This window comes from Pteronotus mesoamericanus, unplaced genomic scaffold, assembly GCF_021234165.1.
Source record: "Pteronotus mesoamericanus isolate MK-2021 breed Mesoamerican mustached bat unplaced genomic scaffold, CSHL_Meso_final contig_56, whole genome shotgun sequence".
Taxonomy (NCBI): Eukaryota; Metazoa; Chordata; class Mammalia; order Chiroptera; family Mormoopidae; genus Pteronotus; species Pteronotus mesoamericanus.
In genome coordinates this window covers 10,766,234-10,793,470 of record NW_026555201.1, presented here as the reverse complement: position 1 = coordinate 10,793,470, position 27,237 = coordinate 10,766,234, and the positions used below count along the sequence as shown (strand labels likewise).

Below are 27,237 nucleotides of genomic sequence, written 5' to 3'. Positions count from 1 at the left end.
GGGTCTTTGCAGATGTAATCAAATTAAGATGAAGTCCTTAGGGTGTGCCCTGATCCAATATGACTAATGTCCTCATAAGAAGAGACACAGAGAAAGGCCCTGTGACAATGAAGGTGGAGAATGAAATTACGCTGCTGCAAGCTGAGGATCCCTGGGCCTACCAGGAACTAGAAAAGGCAAGAAAGGATCCTCCCCTAGAGGCTCTGAAGAGAGCATGTCCAAGACCTTGATTCTGAACTTGTAGCTTCTAGACCTGTGAGAATAAATTTTTGTTGTCTAGCCACTCAGACTGTGGTACTTTGTTATGGAAACCCTAGGAAACTAATACAGAAGACTTGTACTTTTTATTTTTAGAGACTTAAAAAATCATGTGCCTGTTCGCCCTGGCTGGTGTGGCTCAGTTGGATGGAGCTTTGCCTAGTAAAGCTGAAGTCATGGGTTCAAGTCCCAGTCAGGGCACATGTTTATGTTGAGGGTTAGGTCCCCTGTCAGGGCATGTTCAGGAGGCAACAGACTGAAGTTTCTCTGTCTCCCTTCCTCTGTCTGGACTCAATGGATAGAGCATGGCGGATGGCAGGGGCAGGGAAGCATGTGCATGTTTGACTTTTATAATACAAGAAAAATTTAAAACTACATCATAAAACTGTCCTCCCCTAAATTTATTAGACTACCTGGAGGCATTCATACAGATATAGGCAATGAAAAATTTCAAGACAGATGTCTCCAATTTTGAGCTGCGTTTGCTGATTCTTAGAGCAATGGAATGCCTATAATTGCTACAGAGACACTGTAGTCTCGCCAGTCCCTGGTAGAGGACAGGGGGCGGGGAGAGAACCCCCAAGGCAGAATTGAAGATTGAAACCCAATCTGTGAAGGGAGGGGCTGTCGGAAAAGGGATATTGTCCAAGGCAACTATAAACGAGAGCATCTTGAACCAGCCCAGCCAAGGCAGCCGAGCAGCTCATGACTCAACAGAAGGAAGCTCGCAAAGAGCATGCATGGTTTAAGACTTCTGTCCCTGTGCGCAAAATGGTGGCCAGAAGAGGGCAAGATGCAAACATGGCGAATATTAGGGCACTCGGTTAAAAAGCCAGATGTTGCGTTGCACAGGGATTTCTGGGCCGAGTCTTTAAAATGGAACGTGCCAAGACGTATGCTCTCTTTCTCCTCCCCTGGCCAGCCTGGGCGGCCACAGGGGGCCTGCGTCGGAGACCCGAGGGTTCCCTTGGAGACTGCTGGCCAGGCTCCGAGGCCCTGCATGCCTCCCGCACAGAAAGCAGCAGCGCTAGCAGGACTATGACCGGGAACCTGCCAAGCCGCCTGGATAATCCAATGCAGTTATCTACGCTTCATAAAGGACGGTACTTTTAGGAGTGGAAAAGGGATTTCAGGCGCATTCGTGAACTGGCGGAGGGTGGCAGGGCTGTTTGTCTTCGGGTATTTTAAAGGTAATAGGGCCCTGAGGCAGAAACCTACCACCATTCCAAAACTATATAACCGTTAAATAAACGAGCCCTTTCCTTTTCACCAAACTCCTGCCTTCAGAGTTAGGCCTCTAAGCAGCAGGCAATAGAACCTCGCTGACTGTTCTAGAACAGCATGAGGCTGTCAGGTAACAAAATTTCTAGGCATAAAAACCCAATTTTAGCCTTTTGTTTTTAGAAACAACCATTCCTTTTTCAATGCCTTGGTCTATGATAGGTTATTGGATAACAGAAGTAAATCACAAGCTATCCGTGTCTTTCTTTTATATTTTTTTAAAAAATATTTATTTATTTTTAGACAGAGGGGCAGGGAGAGAGAAAGAGAGGGAGATAAACATCAATGTGTGGTTGCCTCTCGCATGCCTCTACTGGGCACCTGGCCTGCAACCCAGGCCTGTGCCCTGACTGGGAATCGAATCTGCGACCCTTTGGTTTGCAGGCCAGCGCTCAATCCGCTGAGCCACACCAGCCAGGGCTTTCTTTTATACTTTAAATAAACCTTCACATAACTTATTTTCTGCCAGAGACAACTATTGAAAAAGTATAATGGTTTCACTTAACTAAAAGAACACTACAACAGTTTTGGGGGAATAAAATCAGGCCTATGTAGTTCTGCACAGAAACCTATTTAATAAATGAATCACTGCAGAAGTACAAAAGATCCTACTACCTTACTTTTCCAAGAGTGGACTTGGAGAACTAGCCTATAATGAAATTACATGATATAAAGACTTCTTTCAGAGGTGTACTTCCCAACTGGGGTAGGAGGGGACGACAGATGAGGAGACAGACAGGTAAGCCCACACGTTCTCAAAATAAAAATCAATTCAAAGCAATCCTACAAAGTTAGAAAGAGTTTCTGTTCTTATAACAAACATCACTTTCTCTCTCAATACCATATTTTGCCATGTATAATACACACCCATGTTTTGGCCCAAACTTTCAGGAAAAAAAGAGCTTTTATTTTAATTTATAAATTCAATTATTTATTTATTAATATTTAGAAACAAAACCAATTATTGTATTCCAGGGTATTATTTTGCATACAGATATTATTGTTTTCTAGAATTACACTTTTAACACATAAGCATAAATAAAAGAAATAAAAACATTTAAATAGATACAGAATTAGTACTACTCATGTATAATGTGCATCCATCCGTATTTTTCCCTAAAAAATTTGGGCAAAAAAATGTGCATTATACATTGCAAAATACGGTATCTGCTGATTTCTGTGCTCTATTCTCCCTTACAGACTATTTTCATTAATGACTTACCTTTGTATCATGATATTTGAACAATATCTGGCAAATAATATTTAGGAATTTCTTGCCAAATAAAATGTAAAGGTTGTGAGAGTATTCTAGAAAGATAACAAGAATGGTAGGAGATCTGGAAACCTCTATCACATGGAAAATATTTAAATGACCTATAGGTGTTTTATTTGGGAGAAAATAAAACTAATGTATAAATAGTTATCAATAAAAAACTCAAGGAAGCTTAAAATAAAGTAGAGCCTTCTTAAAATTAAAACTACCCCAAACCCGAACAGGATGTTTCACTTAATGAGAGAAGTCAATGTTCTCCACACTAAAGTTGGCAAATGCAAAGGAGATTCTCACTTGAAAGATGGCAAATGCAAAGGAGATTCTCACTTGAGAGATGGCCTAAAGGAATTCCTACCTAGTTAACAGTACGGCCTACCTCAACGGGTTCTAAATCTTACTGTGCATCAAAATTACCTGAGGTGCTGGTCCTTCTCCAAACCTACTGAATCAGACTCGCCAGGGGATTGGTCCTATTAGTTTGAATTTTTAAAAAACACCTAAGTACTTCTGATGCAGTCAGTTAGAAACTAATTCTTTGAATCCCTGGGCCCAGGTGATATTCATGTCCTTTAAAAGCACATAAAGTTTTAAAAGTGTAATCTGATCATTAAAGTTAAATGTTTGGTGCTGAAGGAATGAGTATGAACCTATGAAGATGAAAATTAACAGTGATGACTGTAAAGACTTGAAACGAATTACACAACAGCCACACAAATGGGAAATGAGAGCCATAACCGAGCTGTGACTCTATGGGTTAAAAATGAAAAAGGCATAGTGGTTTTAGTCAAAAGGAAGTATAATGGAAAGAGTGTTGAGTCTAGACATAAATACTTGGGTTCAGAACTAGCTCTGCTACAACTGTGTTTTTGAGCTTGTGACTTGAACTCTGAGCCTCAGTATTCTCGTATCTAAAATGAGGATATTACCAACCTCACAAAGTTGCTGAGGCATCAAAGTGAAAACTTTGAGGGACTTTTTACATTGTCAAGCAACAATCTGATAGGAAGAGATCAAATGATGAAAAAGTCAGTGGTTACCAACAAGGACTCATGAATAAGATATAAAGTAAAGCTGTTAGTACTGATGGCAGCTTGAAAAACAAAAAAAACACTGTTTAGGGCTTTTAACTATTAAAAAAACTGGATATTACCAATTCAGACAGCATATGGCCTCAACCTGTTCATTACTAACAACCAAATAAAACTAATGAATTTAAAATTTTTGCTGTAATCATATGATGTTCATGTCCAATAAATGTTCACATTGTATTCCTTATGCCTATATCGAAAAATACAAATTTTGGAAGGCATATCACTTAAAAGTGAAAAATCTTAACTCATGGCAAGATATACCATATTATAAGCATACATAAAGTATATCTAAATAAAAATGTCAACATATAATGAGCTCTTAAGTATAGCTGCATTTTCACAATTACGAAAAAAATCTATTTTATATTTACAAAGATTACCATTACTCACAGGTCTTTCATTAGGATCAATGAAAAATATTTTGATGATTATTTCAAATTCACCCCATCCTGTTTCAGTAATTTCATATGGAGGCTTAGTAACAACTGAAAAAGAGAAGGAATAAAACAATTATGAATGTAAATTACTGATGCTGTTTCCTAGCTCTTTTTAAATTTGTGTGTAATAAATGAAGAAACTATACTGTACCTCTTAAAGGATTGCCATAGCTTTCATGTAATTTAAATTGAATTTTCTTCACATATGCTGACATGTCCTAAAATACAGAGGAATTCATTAGTTCGGCCATCTACATATAAAAACTAGGAGGGAAATACACTGAGCATGCATATCTAATTTTATAAAATACACTTCCCCTCAAATATTATGGAATCCAATTTTCTAAAAAACATGAATTGTACCTGGGTGGTTTGTTTTTTATTTTAAACAAGGAAGCCTGTGTTGAAGTCTTTCATAATTCACAATATATACAAATATACATATCAATTCACTTGTTTTGTAAATCATTTTTATATATTTTTCTATAGCTATTACTCTAAATCAATTCTGATTTTTCATAATAGAAATAACCCCATAAACCAAAGCAAATTTAAGAACTAAGCAACTTTAAAGAACAAAATTATGTTATATAAAACCAAGGTCAACTACACTAAGCAACCTAAAACTGTTGGATACAAAACTCCTGTTTCTTCATTTTAATTTGATGCACAGAAACATACTCATAAGCTGACACATAAAAGGGATTCTCTTAGTGACTGTGGCTTTTTCAAAAATACTTCATTATAGAAAAATAGAAAAATGCAAAACAGAGTAAGCCACACTCAATAGTAATATGTATTAATCTTTCTATTTGCTTTCAGGAATTTTTTTTGTGCTTATAATCTACATGTATATTTTCAAATTTTAGTTTATTTTATTCAAATTTTATTTTTTACATGTGTATTTTTAAATTGCAATCATACTATAATGATACATTAATATCAGCTTTCATTACTTAACATTATATTATGAACATTTTTTTGAGGCAGGTGTTCTTAAGTATCTTTGAAGACTCTTGGAAATACTTTCATTCTTTTTTCCCCTACAAACATGAGTGACTACCAATACTGAGTACCAGATGCCATGACGGTAACTAATAATGAGTCCTGCCCTCAGGATCTCTCTGTGGATTAGGGGGCAGACAAGAACAGCATTTCAGTGTAATCTGTGTTATAAGAGCACAAGGTACAAGACCATAGGAAGGGAACCTAACTAACAGCCTTTGCAGATCAAGAAAGTAGTTCTCAAGAAAATGCACTTGAACTAAGACTAAGGGAACAGTAAGCATAGGGCAAGTGGAAATGAATGAATGAAGGGGTTTAAGAGTACCCCTTTGGGAAATTGAGAGTAATTTAGCATTGGTAGAATGTAGGGTATAAGGGAATGACGAGGCAAACACAAATAAGGTATAACGCTGCAGAGATAGGACAAGGAAAAACCTTCTAAAATGAGTTTTTTTCCCCCTTTACTTTTATTGTTGACACGATTGCAGATGTCTCCACTCCCCCCTACTTTGCCCCTCTCCCCCCAGCCCCTTCTCCCCCTTCCCTCAGGCCAGCACCACACTGTCATCTGTGTCCATGGGCTCTATATATATATATATATATATATATATATATATATATATATATATATATTCATTCTTTGGCCAATCCCTTCACCTTCTTTCACCCAGTCCCCATAAGATAATTTTAACATTATGAGGGCAATAGATAGTCATTGAAGGTTTGTTTTTTTAAATAACAGCTTTTTTGAGATATTCATATACCAAATAATTCACCCATTTAAAATGTACTATCCAATGGTTTTTAGTATATTTACAGAGTTGTACAACCATCACCATAATCAATTTCAGAACATTTTTAATCACACAATATGTGGCCTTTATGTCTGGCCTTTTTCTCTTACCATAATGTTTTAAATTTCTACATGTGGTAGCAGCATGAATAGCATGTATCAATACTTGATTTCTTTTTATTGCCTAATAGTAGTTCATAGTATGGATATACCACATTTTACTTATTCATCAGCTGAGAGACATATAAGTTGTTTCCATTCTTTTTGGCTATTATGAATAATGCTGCTATGGACATTCATATATAAGTTTTTGTGTGAACTTTGAAGGGTTTAAATAGAGGAACTGTTTATTCACTGAATAAATCTGCTGAATACCTACTATGTACTGGCTGCATGCCAGACATTAAAGATTCAGTAACAGAACAAAATTACCAGCTCTTAGGTTATACAGCAGTTTTTGTCTTTCATTCATCTTTTCTGATGGTTACCAATTTATTGCTTAAAAATTACCGTATTTCACCATGTATAATGTGTACTTTCTTGCCCAAATTTTTGAGGGAAAAATAAGGATGCGCATTATACATGGGTAGTGTTAATTCACATAACTTGTATAATGCAAATTATACATGGGAATTAGCACTAAAATATTATACATGGCAAAATATGGCAACTACTATTCCTGAAACATCTGAGTAAATACTAGGCTAACTTTAAGACATGGTGATTGGAAGGTGTGCTGTGTTCATAGCATAGCTCTTGTTAGTGTACCTTAATTTTAATTAGAGAACATTTTTGGAAAATTGATTTCTACTCAACAATTACATGAAGATGACAGCTCTCACTTTATTCTTTCAACTTCTGGGCTGTAACATTTCTAATAAGGACCAGTTTTATAATCAGAAAAGTCATAACAAAATAATGTTACAATTTACCTTCAAGCAAAACAAACTGTAGCTTCAAAAAAAGTTATAGGGAAAAACAGTGCATACCTCATTTCTGTATGGTTTTACATATACTGTCCACTGGTGGGTATGCCCATCCTCTTCTCTTTTCTTCCCAAAATATCGAGCAACATTGCCATAAACTATTGGTTTAACAATAGTAACCCCCTAAAAGAAAAATAATGTAAACGCCAATTAATATTGTATCATTACCCAAATAAACAGAATAAGAGTTCTGAGAGCTTGTTTAAAGAAATGGCAGGCATGCAAGGGACTCACTTCAGAACAAAAGATACACAGACTGGTAGCAAAGGGATAATATACTTCATGAAAATGGAAACAAACAAAAAAGCTGGGGCAGCAATACTTAATACCAGGCAAAATAGACTTTAAAACAAAGCCTATTAACAAGAAACAAAAAAGGACCCAGCAGTACCACCACTGGGAATTTATTTGAAGAAACCAAAAACACTAATTTGAAAAGCGATGTGTATCCATGTGTTCATTGCGGCATTATTAAAAATAACCAAGATATGGAAGTGTCCATCAATATATGAATGGACAACAAGTGTTTGTAATAGAATAAACATGATTTATAAATTTTAAAAAATTTTTTAAATAAAAAAAAGAATAAAAAAAGGAAGTGTCCATCAAGAGATGAATGGAATATTACTCAGCCATAAAAAAGAATGAAATCTTGCTACCTGCAACATGGATGGACGTCAGAGGGTACTTGCTATGGGAAATCAGACAGAGAAAGACAAATACCATATGATTTCAACTATATGTGGAATCTAAAAACCAAAATAAACAAACAAAACAGTAAACAAACTCACAGATACAGAGAATATTCTGATGGCTGCCAGACTGCAGGGGGTTGGTGGGATAGGTGAAAAAGGGGAAAGGATTAAGAAATACAAATTGCTAGTTATAAAATATCAGTAGTCATAGAGATGTAGAGCAGAGCATAGGGAATATAGTCAACAATATTGTACTATATATGGAGTCAGATGGGTATGAGATTTATCAAGATGATCACTTCTTAGTTATAAAAATGTCTAATTGCTATGTCGTACAATTGAAACTAATATATTGTATGTCAACTGTAATTGAAAAATAAAAATTAAAAATCCTGAATTTTGCTACATCATGGATTTCTCTCAATAAATCTACTTTAGAGAATTATCCTCACTTCATATTAATACAAATAACTAAACACCAGGTTAATTACAATGTTCCCACTTCAAAAATGTTTATTTAAAACACTTAAAAGTACTTTGAGACTTTTTCTGAAAAGAGATACAAAAGGCTCTTTATTTACAAACTTTAAAGTGAAGCTCTGGAAAAAAATAGCCAACTTCGACTGCAATCATCCAATGGTAATGTCTTTATTTACTACTTTATGGCAGTGTTTCCAAAGCCTAGTACAAATATTAAAAGCAGTTGGAACAGTATTTTAAGTAGAGCAAGGACAAACATTTTTCATTTTATTATTTGTATATTTACTTTAATCAGTATTAAGAAAATCATAACTGTAACTAGCAAGTCAAACCCATAATTTCAAAAATATTAACACTTAGGAAGAGGCTTTTAAAAATTAATCTAAATAAAAGTGTTAAATATTACAACTGGATTCAAATAATGAATGCTGAAGTGGCACTTGGATGACTGACACTTGTTTAACACTGGCCAATGGCCATGTTTGCTACATTTGTGCTCAGTTCTGAGATGTACATACATGTTTCTCATCACATCTGGTAAGTGTAAAGGCAGTGAGTGTTGACATATTATGACGGAGAGGAGGAAAAATTTCAAATGAAAACAAAATGCTGACTGTTGCACATGAATTTCAGATCAACTGTTCAATAGTAAGAATGTATCTGAAAGTCAAAGAGCAAGATATACCACATGTGATAAGTGCTGTGCCAATGTAATCAATAATCACAAGAAATAAGGAAAAGCAGTGAACAAATAGAAAAACTTTTAATTGTAGCTGAATAGTTAACAAACAAATCCAACACCTAAGCCTAAAGTTAGTGCAGAAGAAGGCAAGCAGTTTATGTGAGAACTTCAAATAATCACAGTGTTACTGACACTTTTGTGGCAGCCTTAGATGGGGCCTCAAGTTCAAGCCCTTGGAATGAATGAGTACAAAGAGCACTGACTTGGTGAGTGGATAATAGATGTCGTAGCTGCTATGGTGTTGTAGAAACTTGCAGAGTTCCTCAATGATAAAATGGGGGCTCATCTGTCAACAGACTTTCTACCTGGATAAAATTTATCTAAATTGGAAAAAGATGCCTACAAGGCCACATAACAATCAGCAAGGAGGAGAAATAAGACTCTTAATTTTAAACCTTTACATGACTAATTCACACCTGTTTTTTGTGAAAAAGCATTTGAGGATACAGGCCTAATCCCAAGTCACTTAGGGCTTAAACTTACAAACTTTTAAAACCTACTATGATTACAATTACAGAAAGTTCTGTAAGTTCTCCAAAATCTGTTTTAAACCTTTGGCAGAACCTTCCTATCGGTCCAAAACCTTGCCCAAAAACCCAGGCAAAATTTGTATGTTTTATGAATTTCACCTGGCATCTCTTTCTCCTTACATTAAATTTCAGCTTTTGAAATTTCTGAACTCTCGCTTTATGTGATATTAAAGCACTGTGTATGATAGTTGTAAACACAGAATATAATCAGAATCATGTGAACACAATGACAAGGGCTAACAATCTATACTAAGTAGATTTGTGCAAAAGTGGCTGATTTCTTTTTAAAGAAAAATTTCCTTTCTATGACAAATAAAAATCCTAAGGGGTTAAAAATAGGTGTTATATCGAGAACCAGGTGGTCCTGTCTTACAAAATTAATATGCCAGGAGATGTAAAAAAGTGGGCGGGAAATGTGTCACCGCGTCAAACATGATGTTAGGTTCTATGAAAATAACTTTAATTAAAAACAAGCGAAACGAGTATGTTCCCCAGGTGCCAGGAAATGTTCTTTGCATGCCCTGAGTAACACCTTGGCTGTAGCTTTAGGGCTTTGTAAACACCATGAACTTCGGCAAATTTGCTGACCCTTCTACCCACCCACCCCCCAACAGATAGACACCCCCACCTCCAGTTCTTCAGATAGTGCACTTGCAAACACCGTGGGTAACACTGCCTTTGTAAGGCTGAGGTAGGGACTGACTCTAAGAGGCTGGTAATGCTTTTAGCCATTGCGCTGGGCACGCGGGAAGCGCTTACCAAATATTTGCTACTGTTATTCTCACAGTCAGGTGGGTGGCACCCCCTGCTTACAGATGACCTGAGCTGCCAGCACCAAGCCAGGGTATCCTAACCCTAGGAGTGGCCCGTTTCCTGGGCAACAATGTCCGGCTTTCCCCCAAGTCACTCCTACGTTTGTTTTTTTGGCGGGGATGGGAGGGAGTAGGTGACGCCGCCAAATTGGAGCCCAATGACTCGCTCTCCGCCTACAAACCACGGTTCAAACCCTGGGCGAGATGGCGCGAGAGGGAAACACGCGGGCCCTCTCCACGCCCTGCAGGGAGGGGTTGGAGCTAGACAGCCACTCCTGGAAGGGAGGCGCGGGCCGGGCACTGACCTTCACTCTCCCGCCGGAGTCAGGCCCAAATTCGGCCATTCTCTTGAACATATTGTCCTACGGAAGAAGCCGCCGCCACCGCCAAGGAAAGAGACCGAGGCCGGGGAGGTCGCCGCTCCCCTCAGAGGCCCCGCTCCTCCTGCGCGGGCCCAGGCGGAGGGTTTCTGGGCAAGGGACGGCAAAGCACTGGCGCTCGCAGAGAGTAGGAACCGCCAACTACTCGCCGGTGGTGGTGTATCAGAAGCCCATTCACCCTGCGCGGGCCGACAGCGGAACGGCAGGGGCTCCAGAAACGCCGTGCGCAGGCGCAACGAGCACCCTGCGCACGCGCCGGGCCGCTGGTCACGCCCGGCGCGCCTTTTGTCGCTCGGGTCTTGGGTACTGCGGGAGTCCCTGGTTCGCCCGTCACCAGCTCAGACGCCTTAGCTTCGTAGCGACTGAGAAATGGCTCTTGGAGGCAATACCCGGTCATCACCAAAGCGCTCTAATTCTGAAATCAAGTTCTGAAATCTCGCCCACGCACAGATTGCCTTCATTCAGACCTCAATGCTTGAACCTCTGTTATCTTATTGCCCTATGCAATTTACACCCCCATGACTTTTTATAACTGGCAATATGTACTTTTTAATCATAAGGGAATCTGTTTCCAGTTTAAAATCATTCCTTCCGTCTGTGTTCCTGATTTTATTTATTTTTTTTTGCTTTTACAAAGATTTTGCCCCATCAACCACCCTCAAGGGGCCCTGTGTCTTCAACTCCTTTTTTGGCTCTTTCCTCTCATAAGAAGAGTTAAACAAGCTTAAATCTCGCACCTGTCAGAAGGGCTAGTATCAAAAAGTCAACAAACAAGTGTTAACAAGGATGTGGAGAAAAGGAATTTTGTGCACTGTCGGAAGGATTGTAAATTGGAAAACTATGCAGATTCCTCAAAATAAATATAGAACTACCATATGACCCATCAATTCCACCTCTCCGACGAAAACAAAAACACTCATTTGAAAAGATATGTTCACCCCTATGTTCATTGCATTATGATTTACAGATGAATGGATCAAGAAGATGTGATTGTGTGTGTATCTTTCATATATACTACTGAGCAATGAAAAAGAATGAAATCTTCCGATTTGCGACAACGTGGATAGACCTAGAGGATATTATGCTAGGTAAAATAAGTCTAACATAGAAAGACAAATACTGTATGATTTCACTTACATGTGGAATCTAAAAAGACAAAACAAATGAACGAAACAAAACAGAAGCAGACTCATAAACAGAGCAAACGTTGCCAGAGGTCAGGGGGATGGGTGAAAAAGGTGAAGGGGAACAAGAGATACAGACTTGCAGTTATAAAATAAATAAATCATGGGGATGTAATGTACAGCACAGGGAATATAGTTAATAATATTGTAATAACTGTGTACAGTGAACTAATAGTTACTAGACTTATTGTGGTAATCACATCTTAAGCTTTATAAATGTTGAGTCACTATGTTGTACACCTGAAAATAATATAATATTGTATATCAGCTATAATGAAAATAAATTACTTAATTGAATTTTAAATGGTAACAATATCAAATACATCTTTTTAAAAATTGAATTTATTGGGGTTAAATTCATTAATAAAGTTATGTAGGTTTCCGGGGTACAATTCTATATACATCATCTATATATTGTTTTGTGTGTTCACCATCCCAAGTCACATCTCTTTCCATCGCCAGATATCCCCCTTGACTCTCTCCTTCCTCCCTCCACCCCCCTTTCCAATCAAATACATCTTTAATCCTGAATATTTCTACCTCCAAATTGTGAAAGGCTGTCAACATTTCCCATCTGTTTCTATATGCTTCTCAATCCATCAGCTTCTGAATTTCACCCTCACTGAAACCTCTCTGACCAGGTACTGACTCCTCTATCCGAAAATCCATTAGCCACTTCGCCTTCATTCACTTGATTTCTTGGCAGAATCTCATATTGCTATTCACTGTCTCCTTTTGTGATGCTACGTCCTCTTGGTTTTTCTCCTATTTTCCTGGCAACTGATTTCCAGGTGGTTAGTCATTCTATATTTCCATAGGGCCTAAGAGATTATAACACTTACCATGTTATATATTAATTATTTGTGAACTCCAATGAGGACAATAACTATATCTTATTCACCTTATAGTATTTTTAGGCCTAAGTGAATATGTCTTGTGGCTAGTAATCAATTTTTGTTGAACAGTAAATAAGCAATAAATGAAGAAGTCCAGAACACTTGAACCTGTTTTCCCAAAGGTAGTTGAAGTGAGTGAGAGCGGTAAGGCATGCTGTCATACAACATCTGTCACACCGCAGTCCAGGACTTTGTGTCCCCTGTACCCTCTCTCAGATTTTACCTTTTGCTAATCATGGGTTTCAGAATGTGATCTCTGGACCTCAAATTTACCTTTTATAATTATTTCTCCAACTGTCCTATTTCTGCTTTCTCCCTGTTTCTCAGAGGATTTTTCATTCTTTGCTTAAAATGTTACATTAAGTATTTTTAAAGTAAAATAACATTTAATAAAATAACATTAAGCAAATACTCAAAGCATATTGGGAACTTTGGGGGGAAGATAATAGACTGAAGAAACATCTTTTGCCTCCTACCCAAACTGCTTTAAAACAATTAGAGATTTTCAAACTTATGAAGATGGGGAGAGTGGAGAGAAGACAGGAAAACAAGTTGAAATCTGCACTACAAAAGGCAAGTGGTATAGGACAGTCCTGCGAGCTAAGCAGCCAGAGCTAATAAGCTACCCAGTTTGCACTGCAAGCCCCCTCCCTCAGCTCTCAAGAATTTGTGGTTGAAGTGATCTCTAGAAGTAAGGGGAGGGAAGAGGAGGAGAGGAGACAGAAGGAAAAAAAAAGACCAATTGAGAGTCTGTTTAAGAAATATCAAGGTGCACACAGCCAAGTAATTACTCCTTATTTACCCCAAAGGGATGAAATAAAGGTAAACCAGGTTCTCTGCATTGAGGAACACCAGACAGAGCTGAGGGAGGAATATCATACAGAAATGGGTAGATTAACCAAACATATGCCTACTGGACGCTAAGATCTTCGTCCCTCATTTAACTCTTAAAACAGTGACAACCAGGCCTTTGTTTTCTATCGGGGAATAGGGAGAGGCTTCTCTGGGGAATCTGACCAGCCTAAGAGGAGAAATCCAAGGCTCTCCAGTGAAACTGACTTAGCTGGGCTTCATCATCCTTCAGTGGCCTACATGGTCAAATCTGCGTAGGCCCTTGGAACTTCAAATTAATTTTTTAGTTTCCCACTCCAAAATTTAAGTAGATAATCTAGGATTGATTACCAAATAACTGAGAAATTCCTTTAATGTCAAAGATATAATCCAAAATAAGCAAATGAAATTGTAGATTAGAGGAAACACATAGATATAAACTAAAAACACAACACAACAAGCCCAAGTTATTATTATTACCATATTTAGATAAATAAGAAATAGAATATATGACTCAAAACAAGGGGAAAAAGGAACATTCAGAGAACAGAAAAAAAACTGTTTAAAATTTAAAATATGATAGCAGAAATGAAAAACAACTAAAAGATTGGACAATAATATCAAAGAAATTTCCCAGAAAGTAGAGCAAAAGACAAAGAGATGAGAAAGAGGAAAGAAAAGAACATTTGTATGTTTGCTAAGTCTGACATAACAAAATATCACAGGTTGGGTGGCTTAAACAGAAATTTATTTCCTCCCAGTTGTTGAGGCTGGAAGTCCAAGATCAAGGTGTTGTTGGGTTTTGTTTGTTATGAGGCCTCCCTCTTTGGCTTGCAGATGGTCGCCTTCTTACTGCGTTCTCACATGGCCTTTTCTCTGTGCATAGGCATCCCTGGTGTCTTTTCCTTTCTTTATAAGGATTCCGGTCATATTGAATTAGGACCCCACTCTTATAACCTTACTTAATGTTAATTACCTCTTTGAAGGCCCTGTCTTCAAAGAGAGTCACATTGGGAATCAGGGCTTCAACAGGTAAATTGTGGAGGGACACAGTTCAGTCCACTACTACATTAGAGGACCGGTGAAGGAATTCCAGAGAGAACAACAATAACATCCTTCCCCCCCAAAAAGGAAAGGAATAATAAATGATTCAAGAAGGTTTTCCAGTTCTTAAGGATATTAGTTATCAAACTGAAAGATCCTATGAAGCACCCAGAAGAAAGATGAAGACAGATTCATATGAAACACATCATTGTGAACTTTCAGAACATTGGAGATAAAGATCCCACATGCTTCCAGGTTATAAAGACTCCAAGATCAGAATGGCTTCACATTACTCACTAGCAACATTGGAATCTAAGGAGCAATAGAGTTCCCTAGATTCAGTTGCCTCGGTGGTCCCATTGCAATGGGCCACCTTCAAAATTCTGAAGGAAAATTAATTCCAATTTAGCATTACACACTTAGCCAACTCTCAGCAAAGGGTGTGAATAGAATAAAGACAATTTCAGACATGCTAAGTCTCAAAAAAAAAAAAAAGTACCTCTCATGCACCCTTTTGCAGGAAGATTCTGGATACATGACCCACAAAATGAGGGGCTAAACCAACAATAAGGGTATCATGAAATACAGAAAACACAATAAATATCAAATATGAGGGGACAAGGAGAAAAATCACAGGACGATGATGAAAGGAAGAGCCCAGAATGGTAGTTATGTTAGACATAGACAACATTAAGCACAGACAACGACTAGTCCCAGTTGGAGTTGGTCAGAAATCTTTGGGAATTACTGCTTTAGAAAAATAAAGTCGACAAAATTCTAGCTGAATCTGAAGCCTTAAGAGGAGATTTAAACCTTGGAAGTAGATTTTGAGAGTTGGACTCATGACAGATACCTAGAAAACTAAGCAAATTAAAGTATTATGCAATTATTAACCTTAAAGAAAATAAAATCTTGTATAAGAGAAGAAAGTAACTTTATTTGTGGCTCTGTAAATGCTGAGTATTTATTTAACAAAGATAATATACATTGGAAACAAAATAATAACATGGAAGAATGGGCTTTGGGGAAAGGTGCCATGTGTGATGGAGATGCAGAAAGAGGAAATAGAACTTAATCCTTAACTTTTGTGGTGAGAAGTCAAAATCCAAACATGGAAAAATGAAGAAGGAGCAATACAAGCCTAATAGTTAAAAGCATGCAAGTAAATATAGAATTATTAATATTAAGCTAAAAGAGTAGAAGGTGGATGCACATGACAGGGGGCGTGGAGAGGTACGTCTTTCATAACAAACGTGGCAGAACTACTTATTCTGAAAAGATTGAGAATTTATAACCTTGTTAAAACGTAAAATGATTTAGCCCTGGCCATTGTGGCTCAGTTGGTTAGGCCTCGTCCTGCAAACAGAAAGGTTGCAGGTTTGATTCCTGGTCAGGGCACATGCCTGCGTTGCAGGTTCAGCCTCAGACAACTGACCGATGTTTCTCTCTCCCATCAATGCTTCTCTCCTCTCCCTTTCCTTCTCCCCCCTTCTCTTATCTCTAAAACCAATAAGCATGTCCTTGGGTAAGGATAAAAAAAATTCAAATGATTTTAAAAGATAATTTGCATAATAGATATGACCTTAATTTAAAAGACATGTTTATGAATGATATTACTCACTCTTGATTATAATTTTTAGTAATCCCCTTTAGCAACTTCTAAGAAAATATTTTTTAATAATGAGTCTGCTAAATAGAAATGCAAGAAATGTGTGCTTAGGTCTTAGTTACGACTATAGCCATATGAAGCGCTCAGTTGTCATCTGGAATATCACTCTACATTTCAAATACTATCCTGGGGTGAAGCTAAGCAATACAGGAATTGAGTTCCTTTTAAAAATGACCAAACATTGATATTGATTTTTATTCCATCTCCATAATAAAAATAGAAGTTTGTTTTTGAGAACTTGATTCTACTAAAATAATAGGTATAGGTAAAAAATGATATTTTCTCAAAAACACTAAGCAAGATCTCCAGCAAACATTGCTTTCTCTCTTCAGCCAACTTTTGCTAAACTCTGCTTGTTTCTTCAGTCAGCCTGTGTTGCTGCGCTATCCTGGTGCTTCTTGAACTCATCCCATCTCTGCATCTGACTTATTACTCTTCAAGTCTCTGTCCACTATGTCGATCCGTTCTTCAAACACCTCTGGATATCCTGATATGAATAAACCTATGTTCTTTCTGGGTTTATTCACATACCAGCAAGGTCCCAGAATCTTGAAGCATAAGGTGGCCCTGTGTTGGGTCTCTCTGCTGCCCTCCCATGGCTGGCCTATGCACTACATTCACAGAGACTTGGGACTTGAACCTAGGAATCCCCGAAGCTGTTGTACTGGATTCATGTGGAGTTGGTAAATTAAAAAAATCTTAGATTGCCCAACATTGGGAGATATACTAAATAATCAAAACAAGATTTATTAAATCAACTGATATTTACTGCTTACGTATCATGTTCCAGGCACTATTCCAGGAGTTCGGAATATGAGCAAAAACAAAAGTAAACAATTTCTGCCCTCTTTCCTAACAGGACAGTGGCCCAGCACAGCATGTTTAAGATGTAACATAGCAAAGACGGTGCTTAGATGTAGGGGAAGAGAAAGCCCAATGATGGGTATTAGAACCTGAGTGGAGAGTGTCTATTCCATGCTGTGGTAGTGTTGGGAGATTGGTTACCAATAGGCAAATTAATCAAATACATACATGTACTAAGAATACATTTTAAGCTTGCTAAGGACAATGGAAACCAGGTTTTTCTATGTCAGAGAAGGGAGTTACCAACATGAAAAAGGAGAAAATTTGAATAAAATCCTGTGGTGTGGGATCAGAGTTGGAGGTATTGATGTGAATTCAATATAAATAGATAGATATAGAGATAAATGTTGCGTAGATATCTTCTAGCTCTGTCCATTGATGGGGATGATGAAATACTAGTGGCCAGATCTTGTTTTTTCAAATACTATTATCCACTCTGAGGAATCAGGGCTTTTTAGAGAAACGGTTGATTCCAGGGCTGGAGCAGGAACAGATCAAGGTGAACCTTGAAACATCTTGTGCCAGAAAACAAGGAAGTGCTCAAAGAATTATGGAGACATTCCAAAATGACCCAGGAGCTAGCTTGCAGGGGTTCTACTGGCCAAATCAGGGACACTGTGACCATAAAAATAAATGCTAATAATGGATTGTAATTTGAGTCAAGTAGAAAGTCATGGGGCCATACTGATATAATAAATAATATGTAAATTGAAATTTTGATAAGGAACAGTCTCAAAGTAGCTTAACCCCTTCACAAGTACATTACAGTGGAGGTAACTTGCAAATATCACCTTAACCAAGTGATGTGAGTGAACATCATCAGTAAGAGAACCCTTCAAAACCACATGCCACCCGAGAGGATGCAATGAGAAGAGCACAGCATCACTTCTGTGTTATTCTTGCCAAAGACCCATAACCTGATCTCGTAAAGAGAAGAACAGGAAAACCTTAGGACATTTTACAACATAACTGGTCTATAGCCTTCAAAAGTGTGAAAGTCATAAAAGTCAAGGAAAAAACTGAACAAATGATCCAGGTTAAAGAAAACTTAAAAAAAAAAAAAAGAACATGTCAACCAAATACAACACATAATTCTGAATTAGATCTTTTTGTTACAAAGTCCTTATGGGGACAACTGATGAAATTGAATGAGATCTGATGATGATTCGGTGGTAGCGATGTATCAGTGTTAAGATCCTGATTTGGATGATGTTTTGAGATTTTTAGGAATCACACACTGAATGATTCAAGGCCACTGGACACTGTGTTGATAATTTACTCTCAAACTATTCAAAAAATAAATAAAAGGACTCGACACTGTGCTTGCACATTTTAGGAAAGATTGAGATTATTTCAATGTCTTTAAAAAGTGGAAAAAAGTTTTCTTTTGGAAATTACATTTCAGCAAGAAGAGACAAATAAAAAAATAAGTAAAATATTAGTCTGTTACGTGGTTAGAGGCTTGAGCCCTGGGACACTCCCACAGTTAGAAATTAAACAACAGAGAAAGAGCCAGCCACAGACTGAGCAGGAGCAATCAGTGAGGCAGGGTATAAACAAGGAGAAGCTGATGAAGAAAAAGTTTTCCAGAAGCATGAAGTGGTTTACTTTGCCGATGAACAGGGAACCGGTGATCACTGACATTGGCCCCAATGAGTCATAAGAGAAGACACGGAGTCACGGTTTAGCAGTCAGAACGGCAGCCGGATTAAGAAAGGGTGAAAAGAGGCTGGGAGGTGAGGATGTGGAATTGATGAGCAGAGATGTCTCAGGTGGGCACGGTAACCAGGTTCCTGGTGATTGCAGACAGAATTGAACCGAACACCCAGAGGATTTATAGCAGAGAGAGAGCAGATTTACTAAGTGATAGTACACTCCACAGAACATGGGAGCAGGCCAACTCCAAGCAGATTGACCTCAGGGGCTGGAGGGCTTCTATTCTTACAGGGCAGATATTTCCAGGCTAGTTGTGGCGGGCTGTTATTGCTCATGTACAAGAGGTTATAGTACTTTAAAGCTACTGTGAACGTGGTCTCCCATGATTTTCCTTGATTGACCACCAGGGAAGGGGGTCCCACAATGCTAATTTATTATAATGGAGCAGGGGTCATATAGCACCTTCTGCACAGGTGCATTCATGATTCACCATGATTCAGCACTTTTCCAGAAAGCAGAACAACTGGTTTTAGAACAGCATCTCTGTTTATCTCAGGCCTGGGGCAACCCCGGAATTTCCTCCTTCCTGACTATCTCCTGCCTCAGGGAGGGCTGCTGTAAAAGGGAGCAGAGAATGAGGTAGGAGTTGGAGGGTTATGTCGGGTCAATGGAAAGTTCTTTGTAATGGACATTACTAGGGCAGTTTGGACAATGTCAGGGGTGATTCTACAAAGAGGGAGAAACTCAGGATATGGGAAACACTCAGCCTAACCTTGGAGCACTCAGAGGGATGCGATGGAGATCGCCTGTGGATACACGACCATTGGAAGAAACTGAAGTCTTTTATTCCAGTAACAGCAGGAAAGGAAGGAAGAATGGACCTAAGGGAAGGTGCTGTTCTAGTAGGATGAGTGGCCAGAGGGGAAACAAAGGCAGTGAGGAGGAGGGATACATGTCCCACCCACTGATTCAGCAGTCTGAAATTCTATGTCTCTTTTCCATTATCTGGGAAAGAAAGCCTTTGAAACTGTGCTTTCATCCAAAAGCCTGGAAGTCCTGGCCGCCCATTAGTGCCTAAAGGAAGAGGCCCATTAATACCTTTGGGTACTCACTCAACAGTCCTGAAACCTAGCACCACCTTTACCCGTCAAGCAATATGTAACCCCCTCACCCCGTGTCCCGCCAGCTATATAAGTTCTCAGAACAAAGGACTTGGACTTGACACTCTTGACTCTCTGGCCACCAGGCCTCAGGCTATCTGGCCTCAGGCCACTTTGCCTCTGGCCACATGTGTGCTTGTCACCCCGATCATTGGCCGCCCTTACCTTAGCCTCCCTTACCTTGCTTCACCCTGAACCTCTGCCTTCCAGCACCCCCACCCTACCTTAGCTACGCCCATTCACTTCCATGAGAGTGAATCACCAAGAAACCCTGCTTGCATGCTCATAGACTCGCCAGTCTTTATTTCTTCACTGTATTGGTGAGAAGAATCTAGTTTCTGGGAATTTCTCCCATAAGAGTGTGACACTTGTTATAGCAACAAGGAAGAGACAATTTTGTATGTGATTGCTTCTATTCTCTCACCAGACAGGGGCCTGGCCCTGAGCGGGTCTGCCTAGGGCCAGCTGTAGCGTGTGGGTCCTTGACTTTGTGTAGGAAAGATTTCACAGCGTGAGTCCAGGTGACTAGGAGGGTACATTTACTAAAGCTGGGGACAGTGAAACAAGGAAGGGCTCAGCATAGAGGAAGCAACAGGAGAGCCTGGGCTGGGCTGCCTGAGCTCTCTGGGAGGTCAGAGAAAAGGGGGCTTTGAGTGGACAGGGTCAGGGGATCAGCCTGGGACAAGCTGCCAGCTGCCCAGTGCCTTAGAGTTTAGGAATCTCATGCCTGTGAGGAAACAAGGTGATGGGGGAGGAAATGGTGCAGGCACCCCTGGGCCCTTTGTCTTGAGGCTTTTATCTCTTTCTTGCAGTTGGGAATCTTAGGGGAGGTCTCAGGGGAAGGTTTCAGCAGAATATTCATCAGGTCTCCAGGTGTGTCCTTTCAGGAGGGTCTTTAGCCGTTGCCTTGGTTTTGCTGCTTTTATGGGCTGGGATCTGAAATGCAACTGAGTCTAGGGAGGTGGCCATTGGCACCTGGCTGTAAATTGCCCAGCCATTGGGTTCAGGATCTGTCTCAATTTCCCTAATCCATTTGCCCAGGATTTTCCTAGCTTCTCATTATCCTGTCTCAATGTGAGTCCAATACTGAGAGCAGAGATGGGTAGAAGGTGAGTGGCTGGACATGTGCGCTGGCGTTTTGAAGAGAGAGAAGGAAAAGTAAAATAGTAATAGCCATTTTGGAGAGTGGGGACACCAACACAGAAGGACCACAGAGAAGTGACTGAGATGGCCCGGCAGACTTGAAGGTTATGAGTTTAGTTCACAGGCCGGCACTCAATCCACTGAGCCACACCAGCCAGGCGTGGTTATGAATTTCAAGTGAAATATGTCAGCTTGCTTCTGAATTTTTTTCCCAGCGATATCCAGCTGTTTGGGTACAGGTGAGGATATAAGGGAATATTAAGGGGTCTAAGTCACTTATTTCAAATATATATATTTTTCTTCAGAGAAGGAGGGGTCTAAACAAAGACTAGGTATGAGTTGCAAAGACTTTATTGATACTTTTTTTATAACATAATTTCCCACTGGTGGTTAATTAGCAATTATTTTAATGCTTGCAAACTCATCTGCCTCCAGTTTTAGTCATAATGCTTGAATCTAAGCTAATAAAATTAAGAAACAGTAACAGCGTATTTAATCCTTCTTCATATTTCTTCACGTTCAGCAAGATGCATAAAAGAGTACTTTAAAGGGCTAAAATAGATTGATATTTAAATCGTGAGTTCATTTTTAAAGTGGTATAAACGCAACATTTCTAAGAAAACATTTAAACCAACGGTCACACTTTATGAAAACAAAATTCTTGATTCAGGCTGTCACCATATTCAACCATTCGGCACTCTGCTCCTTTGTAACTTGTACATCGCCCAACAAAGAATGGTTATTTATCTTTTGCTGTTTTGGGAGGTGACTGAACAGATGAAGACAGCACATGCGTATACAACCAAGATTTTGCCTAAGATCAGCGTGTTTTAAGACAGTCATTTGCTACATATTTATCAAATATTGAGGCACACTTGTACCATTCAAAATGAAGTCTGGGTCATTTCTTTAAGAACTGAATATACTGGAGAGGTATTTGATAATTAAAACTTTAGATAAATTTTCACCAGCATTAGTTCTATTAGCAAACTGAAAAATGTTGTAGGCTTATTACCCAATAATAAACAATTTTAAAAAGTTAGCTTCTTAGAAGAAAGAAGGATTTTGCTCCTGCTTCTGTGAAAACGTGACTGTTTTGAAAGAACAGCAATGTGAACTTTTGCTCAACAGTATACTCTCCCTTTACATGAAAAAGAGGCAAAATGAGCCGGAGAAGGACAATTCCAGTTACACTCCACAACCCTGAATGTACTGGGTGAGATCTCGGTTCTGACAACGGTTCCTCCATGCCACCCTGTAAGGAAAGGTGAAACAAACGGTGAGAAGGTTAAAGCCTATCTTCATTGTCATATACATACGCCACATGCTTTGAGAGAACAAAATATTTGATCGATATATAAAATACAGGCTATTGATAGATTTAGGTATTGCTATTTATTAAATGGAGCCATGTACACCAAAAAGCTCCCTCCTCCCCAAAGTCCTCGCTAAAGCGTAGAATGCCGAACATGAGAGTCATGCACATTCTTGGACAGCAACTGCCAAATGCATTCCATATTTACTTCATTCCAAAAAATTTCAAAATATCACAAGGAACTGGTAGAATGGGGAGAATCTTAAAAATTCTAGAAATCCCCTAAAATTAATTGAGGAGTAAAAGAAAAAGAAGCTGAATCAACTAAAGTAGGTTGCTGCTAAGTGATACATTGTTTAGCATTAAGTCTAAAGCTGCAACTTTCTCTTCTCAGTAGTATACTGTCTTTGCTGTGCAGTAGTGTACTGTGGTCTTTGAAAATCTCTCACTTCTCTCATAACAGTGGGGTAAAATAACGTTCTCTCCTTTAACGCTTAAAACATACCATGCTCTGATGCCTTGTGGGTCTCTGACAACCCTCTTTGCACATTGGACAGCTTGAGTGATGTCATCTTGCAGCAAAGCTGAAAAAGAGGTGGTAAGGAATGAAAACAACTTTCACAGAAATTTCATTTTAGGTGTAGGTTTAGGCAGTTTTATCCTCTTAGGCTGAAGAATGGACACTACAATTATTTTTCATGAGTCCATGTACCCGTGAATGGTGGGGTAAAACATTTTCTTCATTCCCTCCCTTTTGGCATGACCTAAAGCATTCTGTTTCTCATTTACCAAAGTCATTGGAAGCCTGGAGTTATTAACTAACGTGATGTTTTTCTTTGTAATAGGCACTGTAAAAAATAAAATAAAAAAGAGGGACCGACCTATTTTTTAATGAGCAATTCTACTAGAAATTTCCCCTGAAGAAATGCACCCAAAGATGTGTGCACAAGGTGTTTGCTTCATTGTAATTAATAAAAGCAGAAAATGGCCCTGGCTGGTGTGGCTCAGCGGACTGAGGGCCAGTTTGTGAACTAGAGTGTTGCTGATTCTATTCCCAAGTCAAGGCACATGGCTGGGTTGTGAGCCAGGTCCCCAGTAGGGGGCGCGTGTGAGGCAACCACACGTTGATGTTTCTTTCCCTCCCTTTCTCCTTCCCCCTCTCTAAAAAATAAATGAATAAAATGTTTAAAAAAAAGAGCAGAAAATGGAAACAGCCTAAGTGCTTAACAGTGAGTTGGATCAATAAATTAGAGAACATTTATACAGTGGAATTCTATTCATCCTTTAAAAAAATACAGTTGGTACTTGTTAACATAGAAATAATTTTGTATGAAAGAGCAAATTATAAAACAGTGTATATAGTACCATTCATTTTTGTTAAAACACACATTGTTTGCATGTTTGTGGGTATATATGTATGTGATAAAGCTTTGCATTCATATACATGATTGATATATATTCTTCTGGAAGTTACCAGTGGTCATAAATCTCCTGACTGTAAGAATTTTTATTCAGCCCTAGCTGGTGTGACTCAGTAGATTGAGGGCCAGCCTGTTGCCAGTTCGATTCCCAGTGTAGGGTACATGCCTGGGTTGCAGGCCAAATCCCCAGTTGGGGGTACACAAGATGCAACCACACACTGATGTTTCTCTCCCTCTCTTTCTCCCTCCCTTTCCCTCTCTAAAAATAAATAAATAAAATCTTTTTTTTAAAGAATTTTTATTCAGTGATCACAGGCTATTATATAATACAAAATATTTTCAAATAAATTAACTGGTTTCAAAGAATATTCTAAGAATAACCTCTATGAGAAATTTTAACTTTTAGAAATTTAATAATATCAATTTTACAATACTTCTCCAATATTTTATGAGTTAAAGATTCCACAGATTATTTCTATTTTTATGAGTTTAATAGAACATTTGTTTCACCCCAATTAAACAAATTAATTCATTAAATTGTTAGATATGACAATAATTATATAGGCACTGTACTTTTTTTGGAGATGCAAACTAAAGAATTTAGGAATGAATTATCATAATGTTTCTAATTTACTTTCAAATCATTCAGCAAAAAGGTATGTACATATGTATACATAAATAAATATGACAAAATGTTGACAACTGTTAAATTATGTGATGGGCATGTGACTGCTTATTAGACTAATGTCTCTAATTTTCTATACACTTAGAACATTTCATATTTAAAAAGTAAAACCAATTTTTTAAAAAAGGACCACACAAGCATGTTATCCCTAAACCTCCCCAAATAAGTGTGGGTCATTCCAGAACTTTTGTGTATTAGAAAACAGCAAACTTTTATGATACCAGCTCCTCAATTTCTTACTTAGGAAAGTATGAAGAGGGTAATAAAGAGTTTCTAGAAGTTGAGGTGACGTTTTCCTAGGTCTCTGATAAACTTTTCAAGACCTTTTCATTTCTATTGAATCTCTACTCTTGTTAAGTATGACCTGCTGGGTCCTGTGTCATGACTCATGTGTGACTTTGTCTTACCACTGCAGGATATACCACAGCCGTTAACTGCTCCTGGGGTTTTGCCATCATTACACCAGTAGCGGCTATTGATCTGAAATATTCCATAGTCAGTGCTTTTGCTTCCAGGATTATAGTTTTTAGCTTGAGTGTTGTAGCTACTTTCCCATCTGGACAAACACATCCCTGAAAAGAACTTACTTTTAGTAACAAATAGCAACATCACATGACATACTGCATACCATAATCAGTTCTACACGGCTTTTTTTTTTTTAACTAATGACTGATTTTATTAGTATAAAAATGTAGAACAGGAAAGACTATTTCATCAGTCCATCCATCCATCTATCCATCAGACTATTCACTCATTCATTCAAAAATAGTTATTAAGGGGAAATATTTGAATTCAACCTAAAAATACAGTGATTACATTGTCAAATATGGACTAAAATATAAAGTAACTTTTACACAGGTTCATCTTGGGTTGCATGAAAGAAAATGAAAACAGTTAATCAACCAGAGTGAGTAAGAATAATAAAATGTCATTTCATGCTGCATTTCAGGGATCCTTAGATAAACAGTGACTGAAGGGAAATAGGTTCCCATTCCCTCTGTGTTGAGAGTTCAACATAATTTTTTTTTAATTTTGCTATTAAAAACCCCACGTCATGCAGGGGAATTAAAAAGGAGAAAAATACTGCATTAATCCAGGCTGACAGAACCTAAGTTCCACACAGAAAATGGCTGGAGTCAAGTACCAAAAACTTGACAGAGATTTCTCAGGTGCTCAAATGTATAAGTCAGCCTCCATGTGCCACTGAGTCTGAAGCAACTGGCAAATTTAGTGGCACTCAAAGGGTACAATTTAGAACAGCAAAGAATTTTGCCCTCCCCATGCCCTCATTCCCACAGCAGTGTATCTGATTCTAAAGGAACAAGTTGATGTTTTTAACCATTTTAAGTATACAAATCCTGAAAGAAAAATTTTTTAAAAAGTCCATTCACTCAAAGCACCTTTTTTGTTCTTCATCCTCTCTTAGAACCTGTCCCACACCTGGCTGACTATTTGGAAGTCTGAAGAAAAATTAACTTACAGTTGGCCAGGCTGATTCCCCGGTAGCCATCCATTCCAAGTCGTTTTAGAGTTCTGGCCAGCTCACACCTTTCAAAGACCTTGCCCTGGACGGTGACAGAAAGGAGGACAAGCCCCAGAATAAGGAGAGCCTTCATGTTGACTGGAAAGCTAGACCTCTAGCCTGGCCAGGGTAGACTGGCCCCAGAATTTAAAGTCTCATAACTTCCTTCTTTTCCTAGTGGTTTGGAGGCTCCACCCTCTGAGATATGTGGAAAACAGGAATTACTTTTTGGTTCAATGAGTTTAAAAGGTTAAAAGAATTAAACTACAGGAAAATGATGAAATGAGATTGTTTAAAGACCTGGCTCAGAAAGAGTTGATACTAACATTGTTTCCAAAACATGAACTTCCTCCTATTATAATCTAAGTGACTATAAAGAAAAGAAAAGCAAATGAATACTTTACACAACTGAAAATGAGCTCTGATCCTTGATTAACATTCATTTCATTAAATTGTTTTGTATGTATTCACTATGTTGTCTCATCTTTTTCATTAAAATTATTTTATATATTCTTTGCACAAAAGAACATGACACATTGTCGTTTTGACAGGTATATAGCACAATACCATGTTGCTCAGCCAGGTTTCTACTGTAACTTTTTTTGTTTATAAATAACAGGTTTCTGCTGTAACTTGTTTATAAATAAGCCTCATGAGAACACCATTCCTAACTCCTTTTCAACAATGACTTACCTCAGATTTTCTTGTTAGAACACATGGGTCATCATAATGTAAGGGAACTTTATAATAAAACCTACAGAACAGCAAAATATGCCCCTTTGCCATAAGGATTATGCTGAGCTAAAGGCAACTGAGAAGCATATCCATCAAAAGCTCTCTGTACTATTTGCCTGAAAGCAGATCATAAATCTGTACAGAAGTTAATCACCTACAATTCTAGATGCTTATCAACCTCAAGGCAGTACCAATCGTGCTACATAACAAACTTTACTGACTAGCTACTATCTTCCATTAGTCCCACATACATTTAGCACCCATAGTTTGCTGCACTTTGAAATCTAAGATTCATTTCCCCTGTCTTGTCATCTCTCTAAAATGTGTTGTTCTTGGTCAAGGTACTATG

General features: G+C 38.3%; 2 protein-coding genes across 3 annotated transcripts in view; both read right to left on the bottom strand.

Moving 5' to 3' along the window:
• The window catches only part of YEATS4 (YEATS domain containing 4), a 28,977-nt gene extending 18,001 nt beyond the window's left edge, over positions 1-10,976 (bottom strand). The window contains exons 1-4 of one of the 2 annotated variants that reach the window (XM_054580289.1): positions 10,689-10,976; positions 7,128-7,247; positions 4,492-4,558; positions 4,294-4,388 (exon numbers count right to left, since the gene is read on the bottom strand). In XM_054580289.1, the coding sequence (XP_054436264.1) occupies positions 4,294-4,388; positions 4,492-4,558; positions 7,128-7,247; positions 10,689-10,739 (333 nt within the window). In that variant the 5' untranslated portion in view covers positions 10,740-10,976. The remainder of the gene's footprint in view (positions 1-4,293; positions 4,389-4,491; positions 4,559-7,127; positions 7,248-10,688) is intronic. The other variant, XM_054580290.1, reaches the window with a different exon arrangement.
• Positions 10,977-21,545: 10,569 nt separating this feature from the next.
• LYZ (lysozyme) lies at positions 21,546-26,295 on the bottom strand. Its single transcript, XM_054580089.1, has 4 exons — positions 26,112-26,295; positions 25,039-25,203; positions 23,031-23,109; positions 21,546-22,465 (listed from the first exon to the last, which is right to left on the bottom strand). The coding sequence occupies exons 1-4, from the start codon at positions 26,245-26,247 to the stop codon at positions 22,399-22,401; spliced, it is 447 nt and encodes a 148-aa protein (XP_054436064.1). The 5' UTR covers positions 26,248-26,295; the 3' UTR covers positions 21,546-22,398.
• Between the last annotated feature and the right edge of the window lie 942 nt (positions 26,296-27,237).